Raw genomic sequence first — 13,221 nt, 5'->3', positions numbered from 1 at the left:
GTTTTTTTTTTTTTACCCAATTTTTTTGTAAAATATAAAAGGTCACGTCAGGTGAACAGATACCAAACATGTCAAGCCTTAAAATTGTGTTCTCCCGTGAAGCCGCAAAAAACGTACCCCAAATTTTCCATAGGGGACACTTTAAAAGCTTTTACTGCTCATCAATTTAGTGCGAACAGTGATTGATGGCCATAGAATTATTTCTCTCCCGCCGATGTTTCGTTTTTGCACATAGGCGCACCGATGCATGCTTGCGTATGTGGGGGGGGGACTTAAACATTTTTTTTTTTTTAAAGGAGAACTATGGGGTTAAGTCTTTTCCCCATAGTTCTCCTTAGGGTAACGGGAGGACACAAACTAGCGTCCTCCTGTCACCCTAGGCTCAGTATACAGCGAGCTATAGCTCGCTGTATACTGAGACGCTGAAGCGGATCCCGACAATTGTGCCGGGATCCGCCCAGCTGCGTGACTGACAGCTGGCTCTGCCTATCTAGAGGCAGAGCCAGCTGTACCCGCCCCCTCCCCCGTCCGTTCCGCCAGATCGGAGCGGGGAGGGGGGAATCCAGCCCCGAGAGCCGGTATATGTACGCTCACCTCCCGATCTACTGAGCCGACCTGTGACAGTCTCATTGTCACAGGTCGGCTAGCACTATGAGGATGAGTGAAAATCACTCACCTCATAGTTCTCCTTTTAATGTTACCTACATTTTTTTTTTTTTTTACACCAACTTTATTACTATCACATAGGGGGCTAACCAACCCCCTATGTAATAGCAAAAAGGGTGTGAAAGGTCCTCTTTATGGAGACAAGACATGCTTCCCCAGATTCTTCTTCTTATGACTCTTAAGAGCCGGAGAATGTGCACAGTGACACTGGAAGTGATGTAATACACGTCACTTCTGAGTTCAGTGATAGGAGGAGGGTTCAGTGGCTGGAACCTGCTGAACTCTCTCTGATCATTGCGGGGAGACCCGTGGTGCCGGTCCCAGGCCCGCATGGGGGACAGCGGAGCCCGGGAAAGCAGGCGGAGGGGGCAGCACATTCCACCGAACGGTACAAATGATCCGAAGGCAGTATAGACACCGGATCGCTCGGATCTCTTGTATCTTAACAGCCATTGCCGGGTGTTTAAAACTACACCAAGAACACAGCTGCAGCAGCAGCTGTGTTCTTGCTATAACCACTATATATGTATTTACCACTAATATATATATTTATGGCTACCCCCCACAGCAAGTGGTTAATTCAGTTAGATAGTAACATCCTCTATATATCTGGGACATAAAGGATTTTTGTAGCACACATTTCTTGACCAGTCATGCAAGGGCTTGGCTCGAACCAAGTTCGCCCAAGCCACGCAATCCTGTCAGTGACCTACCACCCTCCAGGCCCAGTTAGTTGCGGCCTGAGCATTCTCTGCCTCTATTATTTATACTTTGTGAACTTGGTTAAAAAGTGATGACAGACTGGGGAGGGTCCCCGGGCGACCTTGGCTCAAAGGAAGTGGGTTGTATGATGCTGGTCATTGACTGAGATCATCTCTGGCAGAAAAAAGTACTGCGGGAGAAATCTCTGGATTGAAGTTGAATATTGCAATAGAAGTTGTTTTTCTATTTTATAATTTAATGGGCTATTCATTTTTATTTTTGACTGGTTTTGATTTAATACGCTTAATTTTGAAAATGTATTTACAGAAGAGTTTGTTTCTAGTACCTCATTAGTCAATTTCATAAACATCTACATAATGACGGCTATAACTGCTTTTTTTTTTCTGGTTAATTAGGTGTTGACTTGACCAACATAATTAAGGAGGTTCAAAAACAAAGTGATGGGAGTGAGGCTGCCTCAGGCCATGGCATTCTGCAGGTAGGTGTGCTTTCTTTATCTAGGAATATGGATCCCCTGCAGCCAAAAGTCTTTTTAATGTGCGTGCGTTTTGTTTTTAACATAGGGAAGGTTAGAACAGGTCATTGTTTCCTGTTGGGAGGTTTCCCTTCACTTTCTGTCCCAGTGACAAGGGGTCAGAGGGACAGAAAGGTGAATCTTTTATTTTGCTGTAATAATATTATTATTGAATACAGAAATCAAGTAAATAAAAGCTTGTTAAATATATACCAGTTATTTCTTTCTGTCATTGTTTTCATTGCAGACATTGGATTTGTTGAGACAGGCTGTGGATTCTGGGTCTGCAAGCCCTTGCTCTAAAATTCTTATCCAGTTTGGAGATCAGTGCAAACAGGGCATGGGACATCGTTACCTAGCAGGACAGAAGTCTGCCTATTCAGTTCTTCTTGAAGCCTGGAAACTTTCTGAGGACGACAGGGAAGTACTATTGAATGCTCTTTATGCTATGTCCTGTCTTACTGATGGACAGCCTGATTTGATGGAGGGTGTTGGAAAGGAGCTGTTAATTCGTAATTTAGAGAAATATTCAAATGATGCTGAGGTGACCTTGATGGCAACCCGTCTCACTCGGCACATGTGCCTGAAACATGAGCAGAATCGTCAAGACCTTGTCAAAGCAGGCATTTTACCACATCTTACAAGAGCCATATCAAACCATGGAGCTGATCCAGATTTGGTGCGTGAAGCTTGCTCTGCTTTGAAGATCATGACCTTTGATGATGACATTAGGGTTGCGTTTGGACAAGCACATGATCACGCAAAGATGATTGTTTTGGAGAATGGAGGCCTGAAACTGTTGATAGAAGCTGCAAAAGGTATGAAGTGTATATTGTCCTGCTTGTATTTTTATTTAAAACATTTTTTTTATATATATTAAAATGATATAACAAAAACCAGACCAAAAAGGAACAAATAAGAGTTTATCAGGCTTTGCATGCTTTAAAGCCAGTCTAAATGACCCTTTATGGTAGGGCCCAATTCAATAAAGTCCTAAAATGCATACCTCTACTCAGCATAGGGTCCCTCTAGAGACAGCCTTTTTCCTTGTCACCTCCTCTTTAAAGCCATGGGATCTATGTGAAAGAGAGGCACTGGCTGAGTGCTGAGGCAGATGCAGCTAAACAAGTTAAAACAAAATGTCTGTGTATGATTTGGACTTGTTTTCACATCCCAGGAGATTAGAATCTACAAGATAATTGCAAGTGATGCTTAATACTGGGATAATTGTTTGTAATTATCAGGTCCATTCTAAGGACCCTATCAGGTCCATTTTATGACCATTCTAAGGGCCCATTAACACCACTGCTGTCTGGTGCCTTGCATTAATGCTCCCATTTTATTTGAATGGTAGTGTGTTGTATCCTAGGTACATTGGGAAACCATTTAGAATAATTGGCAGTGCATCACACCAACATACGCATCACTGCATTCCAATGGTGTTAATGGGCCCTAAGCCAACCAACATATTTTGTGGCTTATTTCTTCATCAAGTGAGGGACATAGGAAGTCATATAGTGTTGAGTAATATTTCTTCCTACATGAGGATTGCACAAACATTTTGTAGGCTAGCCCAGGATAACCCCTCCCACTTCCACAATTTTTTGCTAGTGTCCTGGGAGGATAGGTGTGTCTTTTTTTTTTTTTTCTCTTTTAGCTCCTTGCTGTAGTGAGGTGGATATATGTCTTGGCAGTTTTTTTTCCCCAGTCATGTACCCCCTTCTTCTAAGATCTTGGGGTCAGGTGAGCCAAGGCTTACAGCCTCCTTTAGGGAGACTGTGGTTTCCCATACCAGGACATTGTTCAATTCCTTTATATGATCCTAGTCTTTGGAGAGGTTTTCCATCTCAAGCATGTTACTCACGCTTAGATGGTGATTCCTTTCCTCTTGGAAACTGTTGATTCTGATCCATATCCTGGTTGGATTGGATTGACCAGTTCCATGTTTTGGGCTATCTTTAGGGAGTTTGGCCTGATCTGTTGTCAGCTCCAGGTGTTTGATGTCCATGTATCGATGTTGAACTTCATACAGTCTACAGTTGTTCACATTGGGCATGTTTAATGGTTGTTTACCATTGCTCACCCCTGTTGGACTGGTTTTGATCATCCCGACAGTATATGACTTTCGGTGTCCCTCAATGCATGACTAAGAAAATAAGCTTTTTGTGCTGGTATGGCTACAACTTTTTGTTTGCTAGTGTCCAACCCTCCTGTAGATGTCAGCATAAGCCAACAGTATATCACTTCCTGTGTCTCTCAAAGGGCTCCAATAAACACATTTTATCACAGGGAGTACAACAATCCTGTTTTCTCATTTAAGCCCCCTGGGAAACCATCATTTTCTAGATAAACATTATTCAAGGGTATGCATTAGTATTAGCAGTAAGAAACCCCAAACACTGCTGTGTAAAACTAGCGTAATTACTTTGCTTTTGAACAAAACCTAGTTAAATGACCAGTTAGCCTAAAAATATTGAATGTAAAAGAGCTACCAACATTTACAAATGTCTGTATTGAAATATTTTGTCCCAGCAAAGAGGAGATTTTGTTACACATCTACCATATTGCCGAATAACGTAAAAGCAATGCTCCCGATTTTGAGCATCAGTTGTGATCCCTAGGCCATTTCCGATTACCTCAGATAGTGATTATTATTACACATGGAGGTTATCCAACTTGTGGAAAAATCTCCTTGCAAGCAGGCTGATCGTTTATTCTGCTGTGTAGGAAAATGAAGGATTCAAAGTATTAAGGATATGCTTCTAGCAGCTTTAGGCAAGGATTAGGGCTGGTCTGGGCATTCAGTAAACTCATGGGAGGGCAGGCAGATAGTTTCCTGCATATCGTTCTCCAGGAGATCATCTGCCTGAAGGTGAGCTTTATGCAACAATGTTTCATGCAGGCAGAAAATCTGTTATTCCTACTTTTTCCATAGGGTTACTGAACTGAACATGTATGGGCGTGCCTGACTAATTATTGTTTTATTTGGCTTTCAAAGATACATTGTGACTGTAAGTGTATCATACATATAGTATGTCTTCAAACATCTCTGGAGGTGCCTGTAGGCCTTGAAGGAGAACTATGAGGTGAGTGCTTTTCACACAATTAAACTGTCAAAGGTCGGCTCAGTAGATCGGGAAGTCGAGAGGTGAGCGAGCGCCGGTATGTGTTCGCTCATTTCCCGATCTCTGAGCTGACCTGTGACAGTTTCATTGTCACAGGTCGGCTCAGATTATGAGGCTGAGTGAAAATCACTCGCCTCATAATTCTCCTTTTAATAAGAAACATAAAGAGATCTATTATTGTTATGTAGAATTAAACACTGAACAATATCAGGTCTAGCTCATCCACTCTTTTAAAGCATAGCAGTAATGTGTTCTTCGAAAGCAGAGTAATTCTGAGGCTCTATAGCAAGCAGTCAAAGGAGTCCCATCCCACCTTCCCTGTGCCATTGTTAGTGCACCAATGTGATATGCCAGCCAAATCCTCTTGTAAACTATATTCAAGCAAGCTACTTTGTCTCTGAGTTGTGCCACATTTTGGAGGAAGTGTGTCTCTGCACCACCTTCTAATGACTCCCTCCCTTGGTGGGACTTTACTTGTAGTGTGGTGATTTCCTGTCGAATTGAGTATTGTCTTGTCTTCTAGCTTTTACAGATGACACTGGAGTACTAAGTGAACTATGTGCTACAATTTCCCGCCTTTGTGTACGTAATGAGTTCTGTCAAGATGTTGTTGACCTGGGTGGTCTAAATTTTATGGTGGCTCTCCTAGCTGACTGCATCGATCATCAGGTAATAAACAGCCATTATCCACTGCAATATAGGCAAGCAGCTTCCACTGCAATGCCTACTTTAGAGTGTATGTCTGGGGAATCTCCCCCTTTTCTTTCTCCTTTTTTTTTTTTTGTCTTATTAGGGGCTTCTTTGTCTTTAATATTAGTTCATATTGAGGGTAGCGGTCACTTTTAGCAATCGTCCAAAGCAAACTCATTTTTTTGAAAAACTTTTAAATATTTTTATAGTTTATGTTGATAAGGCTCTGACTGGTTAGACTGCTTTTCACCCTGATTAAAACTGTCCTACCCCTGGCTCATTTTAAAGTGCTCTAACAGCTGAAGACTGGCTCTTTTAATTCTTGTAGTAAAACAGCTGTCTGTGCTAAGTATTTGTTACATTTTGGCCTAGTCTTTCTCATTAAAACTGTCCAGCCACTAACCAATATTTACATTGCTTTATTATCTGCAGGGTCACTTAATTTTTGTTGTAAAACACTTACCTATGTCTCTAATACATTTCCGACTTGTCTTGCTTATTAAAACTGCCCTGCTGCTGGTCAGTTTTTACACTGCTTTATTATATACGGTCTCCTAATTCCTAATGAGAGTTTGATATTAAGCAGCAACAAGACAGGTTAGCATAATTGAAAACAGGGACAGCCTCTGCAAACCGTTGGCCAGCATTTATCCAGCGATCCAAGCAGGCCTACTACCGCTTGATAAAAAAAATCCTGGCCCTGCTAAAGCCTCTTTTTAACTGAACTGAATTCGATTTGGGCGATGATGCTGTATGTAAGCCAAGTTTATTTAAAAGAATCCAAAGCCAAATGCAGAATATGCTGTGTGAGAACATCGTACCATTCTGTAACACCATGTACATCTTTAAGGGATCCCCAAACATGTAATTTAAAGGATTTTACTCTTTGAAGAGGCATCAAAAGGACCCTCTCCTGGTTGTGCAGAATTAAACCTTTTTGGCATTGGTACATATCTACATTGGCAGTGCCCAGCTTCCCATGCCTTGTTTGACAATACCTTGCATACTAGCTCTAAAAATGACCGTAGTTGGCCAACATGTGATATATTTGTGGTAGTGGGAATCTAAATTTTTTAAGGCTATCTTGGGTTGCATGTTTTCTCCTTTTGTCAGGAAACTAGCAGGGTTATTCACAAAAGAGTGAAGAGTTTGGAGAACACAGGAGAAGTGACCAATCTAGGACAACATGGCTGAACTGGAAAGTGAGCTGAATTGGAGAATTTTTCCAAATCAGCTATGTTGTGCTAGATTGTTCACTTCTCCTGTCTTCTCCAAACTCTTCACCCTTTTGTGAATACTCCTGTAGGTCATTTTATCTGTTGGCTGTATTCATGAATTTAACAATTCCTCATTAGACTAGAATATTTCTTCAAATGTTTTTGGATCTCTGAAGAAGTTATTTTTTAAAATTGTGAGGTAAATGGTGATCTATTTTGCCTTCACGGGGAAATTACAGTTATGGGAACATAGAAAAGATTTTAGAGGCTTTTCAAAGCCAGTCATATTTTGTATTTAGTCATCTCCAAAAATCAAAAGAAATGTGTTTTAAATATGTCTAGTTGTCATGTTTGAAATCGTTATGATGCGTGCTTATATTTCTAATCACCAAACCACATACTGTTTGAATGGTTGAGCATAATCTTTTAATTGTATGACTTCAGCTCCTAAGTCTTGCCTGGGGTTAAAATAAGATCAGGTGGTCTGTCCTTTCCCCCAGATCTTCTAACCTCCCTGGCCTAAAAAAATCAAAACAACAAAGCTATGCAGTGTACATGATAAGGAACTGATCCTTTGCTTCCTGACTATTATTAAAGTGATGGCACTACCTGTAACTACAGGATGTAAAGGCTGATAAATGTGTTTCTTCTGTCTGTTGCATATTCTGCAGGACAGTTCTTGGGATAGCCGTGGCATGTGATGGTTGTCAGAAGATCTGACTACTGAAACATCTGACTTATAAAATATCTTTCCATAAACATGCTCCATTGCTTTGGCCAAACGTGCATCTATATGCACTGAGCAGACAATCCTGGGTCGTATGGTTACCAGCAATATCTCGGTATGCTTTAAGAGTGAGCGCAATAGTTTTAGAAGAGCTTAGGTCACCTGATGATAGTGGACAGATTATTTTCAACTATTATTGATTATTGGTCAAGTATATAGTGTATGATGGATTTTGCAAACTAGATCACAACAATATATGTTGTATATTTATTTAAAACCAGATATCCTTATTGGTTTAGCACTTAGTATGATTGTTTTTTTTAATAATATTAATAATAATGCATGTTTTGTAAAAAAAAATAAAAAAAAATTCTGTTTTTTCTTTTTACTCTATAAAAGTTAAATTATATGTATTCCAAAAAGTACTTCTTAGTTTAGAAGTAGGAAAGAATTGGAACACCCTGTCAGTTTTTTTGCTTCGTCCCCCTCTCATGCTGGGGGAGAACTTCCCTTTGCAGCAGACTGCCTTGTCTCAGGAATGGATACATGGTGTCTGTGTATAGGTTTGCAACCTGAGCCAGCACTACAGGAAGAAAGGGAAGTTCTCCCCAAGCATGAGAAGACATGAGGATTTAAAAGGAAGAGCAGCAAAGAGAAGGGAAACTACCATGGATTACAGTATTGGTTTATGTTAAAAAATCTGAGGGTTTAATGTCACTTTAAGTGTTCGTTTTCATCTAGGGTTAAAAAAAAAACCCCAAGAAATACTCACCTGGCTGGCTGCCAGACCGTTCCCTGCATCCTCTCTCCCTCTCCGGTGGTCTAATAATCAGTGAGTCATCATGTCCAAATAAGTGTAATATGGCGTGAGGACGCTGAGAGACATTACATTGCTGGAGCGGAGAGGGAGAGCGTCTAGCAGATTTGGGTGAGTACTTTCACTCCCAGATCAAAATGAGCACTTAACCCTTGCAGTGCGGGGGTGGCCCCACTGCAAGGGTTACAATTTCTACTGCCTGGAGTTTTACTTTAAGTTAATGATCTATATAAATGACTGTGGTGTTTTAAATCCTGTTTTTCTCAGGAGCTCATAAAGCAGGTATTGAGTGCCATCAGGGCGATTGCTGGTAATGATGATGTGAAAGATGCAATAGTCACTTCTGGGGGAACAGACCTGATTGTTGTTGCGATGAATCGACACCTCTCTAATGCTCAGGTAAGAATGAATATATAATGTTATACAGAACTACTGAAAGGAAAAAAACAAGAATCTGTGATAACTCACTGCATGGCTTAATCACAGTGTAGTCCAAATGCTTTGCAAGAATTTGTTTTATAATTCCATTTCTCTTTTCACAGCCTGTGAGAGCTGAGGGAAAATCCCAGTGTTAATATCATAATAGCCAAGTAGAGTAAGCGTTTAATTTGCAGACATGACAGCTGTAAAAGCAAATCATTAGTATATTTTCAAGCCCAAATAAAAATTGGCAATCCACAGCATCTGAAAAAATAAAATTAAAGCAACTCTGCCTTTAACACTCACCTCACCTCCAGAGTTGTCCCCCTGCAGACTTACCAGCTCAGCAGTCCAGCACTGGTCCCTTTTTCTGGGTAAAACTCATGCCATCATTATCTAGGGCCACTCTGCAGCTTTTAGGATCTGCCTACAGGAAGAACGGTAATGTCACGTGACTTTAAAAAAAAAGAAAAGGTTGGGGGTGCTCCAGCATGTGTGTGGGTGGGGTCCCAAGCGTAGACTTGGGCTTTATTGTACTCAAGCTTGGGTATGTGCTTTATAAGTATGCCTCCTTTTGTATGTTATAAATGGAGTTGATACCCATGTGTGATTCACCTTTCACTCATGTAATTAATTCCCAGTGGGAAATATTGGTATTCTGTTATTAGTCAATCATATAATGGACGATGAGTGTTTGGGGCATCTGCACTGTCTCCACTTATACACGCAGAGCCGGACTCCCAATAAAATAAATACCCACATTCTTTTACTGCATGGTCATGAGCAAAATGGGAGCTGCTGGCTTCAATGTCTGCCTGCAACTAATGAAGGTCCAAATGAGAGTAATTACGGTAACAGCAATACATTTTAATGTCAATATGCATGCCAGTAAAATTGTGGGCAAACATTGTAAAGGGTTTGAGGGTGCAGAATGTCAGTGTTTGCCCACAATTTTACTGGCATGCATATTGGCATTGAAATTCTGCACCCTCAAACCCTTTACAATGTTTGCCCACATCTTTACTGGCATGTATATTGGCATTGAAATTCAGCACCCTCAAACCCTTTACAATGTTTGCCCACAATTTTCCAGGTATGCATATTGAAATTGTAAAGGGTTTGAGGGTGCAGAATTTCAATGTCAATCTGCATGCCAGTAAAATTGTGGGCAAATATTGTAATGGGTTTGAGGGTGCAGAATGTCAATGTTTGCCCACAATTTTACTGGCATGCATATTGGCATTGAAATTCTGCACCCTCAAACCCTTTACAATGTTTGCCCACATCTTTACTGGCATGTATATTGGCATTGAAATTCTGCACCCTCAAACCCTTTACAATGTGTGCCCACAATTGTACTGGCATGCAGATTGACATTGAAATTCTGCACTCTCAAACCCTTTACAATGTTTGCCCACATCATTACTGGCATGCATATTGGCATTGAAATTCTGCACCCTCAAACCCTTTACAATGTTTGCCCACAATTTTACAGGTATGCATATTGGCATTGTAAAGGGTTTGAGGGTGCATAATTTCAATGTCAATATACATGCCAGTAAAATTGTGGGCACACATTGTAAAGGGTTTGAGGGTGCAGAATTTCAATGTTTGCCCACAATTTTACTGGCATACATATTGGCAATAAAATTCTGCACCCTCAAACCTTTTACATTGTTTGCCCACAATTTTACTGGCATGCATATTGGCATTAAAATTCTGCACCCTCAAACCCTTTACAATGTTTGCCCACAATTGTACTGGGGGGCCCTGTTTAGTCATGCAGGAATTGGTGAGTACAGAGTTTTAATATTTTCTTTCCAATGTGCGTGTACTGGAAATGACTAAAGCTAAAAGGTTAACTTGCACCGTGAACTAAGGAAATAGGATGGATGATCTAAAGTGTGCTTTCTTTTTGCAGGTCTGTGAACAGGGCTGTGCAGCTCTTGCTATGTTAGCCCTTCGTAAGCCTGAGAACTGTAAAGTTATTATGGAAGGAGGCGGGGCCTTAGCTGCTCTCCAAGCAATGAAGGTGCACCCTAAAGATGCCAATTTGCAGGTAACTGTAAATCCACTATTCCCTCATTGTTGCAATAGAACTAAACAGAACAAATGTATGTAGCATGAATTAAAGTATTTGTTTTTTGTATTACTCTATAAATGTTTTCATAATTTACTGTGTCAGCATATGCAAAAAAGCCTACTCAAATCATTTTGTGTTTAGCTCCACAAGTGTTCTTTTAACTAGAGAAACATAAAAACCTAACGTTATATCATGCACAGTATAGTCTTCTTTCTAATACATAAGATAATATCAACTATATACACTATTGATATCCATGTGCCCCAAACTAGTTGTGTAGCCCATAATATACTGCACATAGTATGGCAATATGCTAACCACACAAACAGATAATTTCCCAACAATACCGCATTGTGACCACTAGATGGAGCTGAGGAGCATAGGAAAGAAGTATTTATTTCCTATGCTCCTCAGCTCCATCCAATGGTTATAATGTGATATTTTCCTCAGCTCCATCCAATGGTTATAATGTGATATTTTCCTAATATTACATTCAATTGTAAGAGAAAATATACGTAGAATGTTCGTTTTTTTGCCTGCATTCGCACAAAGCGAATGGTCACAGATTTTCAAAGTATGAATAGCTCTTTAAATTGTTTATTTATACACCCCTATGTATCCTCTTCAACCAACTTTAGAACACAAGAACAATTCCGTAGATCAAAGCAGCCTGCCAATATTAATATAACAAACATACAAATGTATGAAAGTGGACCTTACATTAAAATGCAAGATCTGCTTTAATGTCAGCTCCCACCCCCCAAATATAACTTGCAGAGTTTTTTAAGGGATAAACAATGGAGAAATGTGTGTGTATTGCAGAGATGTGCTCAATGAGTTTACCATATTATTTAACAAGATCATTCTTCTCTCTCCCTCAGAGACTGGCCTGTATGGTTATCCGGAATTTGGTGTCACGTACCCAGGATTTCTCACAACCCATCTTGGAAATGGGAGCCGAGTCCTTAATTCTACAGGCGCGCAACACCCACAAGGACTGTGATGATGTAGCCAAGGCAGCGCTACGAGATCTTGGCTGTACAGTAGAACTCAAAGAACTATGGACTGGCCAGAAAGGCAGCTTGGCGCAATAGCCTTAGTATTTTCTATACCCATGATAAACAAAAGCTGGCAGCTTATAGGGGCAGTTATGACAACCTTCTCCTGCCCACATATAAAAGAACTATGTTTGACCCCTGCTTAATAACTGTTGTTTATGTGTGTTTTTTGCTGATTTGCAATGTGCTGCATCTTCTGATACTTTTGATTTTATCCTCCCTGTTTGGACCTTTTAAACTTTATTTACGGAACTTTAAACATATATATTGCTTTATTTGATGAGGACAAAGCAAAAGGAGCACCTCCATAGTGTAATATTGATTTACTAAGGATAAAACACACAGATAAAAAGTTACTTACAAACCAGCTGGTATAAAGGAGCAGAAAGCGATATAATCTTAGGAGACCATCAAGATGAATACACGAAAATAGGGTGAGGGAAAGGAAGTGCTAGTACTAAGCCGAAGCCATCTGCACGCTGGCCCTCCTTCAGTTGACGTGTTTCTGAGGACAAACATCTGTCATGAGGTTCTGATGAAAGAGGTTTGTCCTCAGAAACGCGTCAACTGAAGGAGGGTCAGTGTGCAGATGGCTTCGGCTTAGTACTAGCACTTTCCTTCACCCTATTTTCATGTATTCATCTTGATGGTCTCCGAAGATTATATCGCTTTCTGCTTGTTTATACAAGCTGGTTTGTAAGTACCTTTTCAGCTGTGTGTTTTATCCTTAAAAAAATCAATTTTATACTATAGAGGTGCTCCTTTTGCTTTGTCCTCATTAGATTTTCTGTTTCCCTTGACTGTGAGGAGCTGCCCCCCTGTATATACTTTTGGAAGACCATTTTCAGGAGCAGTTACTGTGTTTTGGCGCCTGTGATTTTCACATATCTTTATTTATTTGATTTTACCTGTTGCAGATCAGTTAAGATAGGCAGTATAACAACTGCTATATACACTTGCCTTTTTATGGTGGAAAGTTAGTACGGTACTTGAAATGAGAAGACACATCATATGTAGCCATGCAGCATTTCCAATATAGAAAATGATAGCTTCAATATACTTGTAGCATACCAGTATACATATTTAACAAACATGTTAGGTTGTGCAAATCTGGAATTCACCAGTATAGTAATCCATTTTTTTCTATAAGAGAGCAAGACCTTCTTAGCACTCCTGCTGAA

The 13,221-nt window shown here is 40.2% G+C and overlaps 1 protein-coding gene across 1 annotated transcript in view; it reads left to right on the top strand.

The window, feature by feature from the left end:
- The window catches only part of ARMC6 (armadillo repeat containing 6), a 21,385-nt gene extending 9,124 nt beyond the window's left edge, over positions 1-12,261 (top strand). The window contains exons 2-7 of the mRNA XM_018568411.1: positions 1,785-1,867; positions 2,151-2,721; positions 5,552-5,697; positions 8,747-8,878; positions 10,821-10,958; positions 11,864-12,261. Coding sequence (XP_018423913.1) covers positions 1,785-1,867; positions 2,151-2,721; positions 5,552-5,697; positions 8,747-8,878; positions 10,821-10,958; positions 11,864-12,076 — 1,283 coding nt within the window. The 3' untranslated portion in view covers positions 12,077-12,261. The remainder of the gene's footprint in view (positions 1-1,784; positions 1,868-2,150; positions 2,722-5,551; positions 5,698-8,746; positions 8,879-10,820; positions 10,959-11,863) is intronic.
- Positions 12,262-13,221: the final 960 nt, after the last annotated feature.

The sequence above is a fragment of the Nanorana parkeri genome, unplaced genomic scaffold, assembly GCF_000935625.1.
Source record: "Nanorana parkeri isolate BGI_ZX_2015 unplaced genomic scaffold, ASM93562v1 scaffold1183, whole genome shotgun sequence".
NCBI lineage: Eukaryota > Metazoa > Chordata > Amphibia > Anura > Dicroglossidae > Nanorana > Nanorana parkeri.
This window is presented reverse-complemented; position numbering and strand designations above follow the sequence as displayed.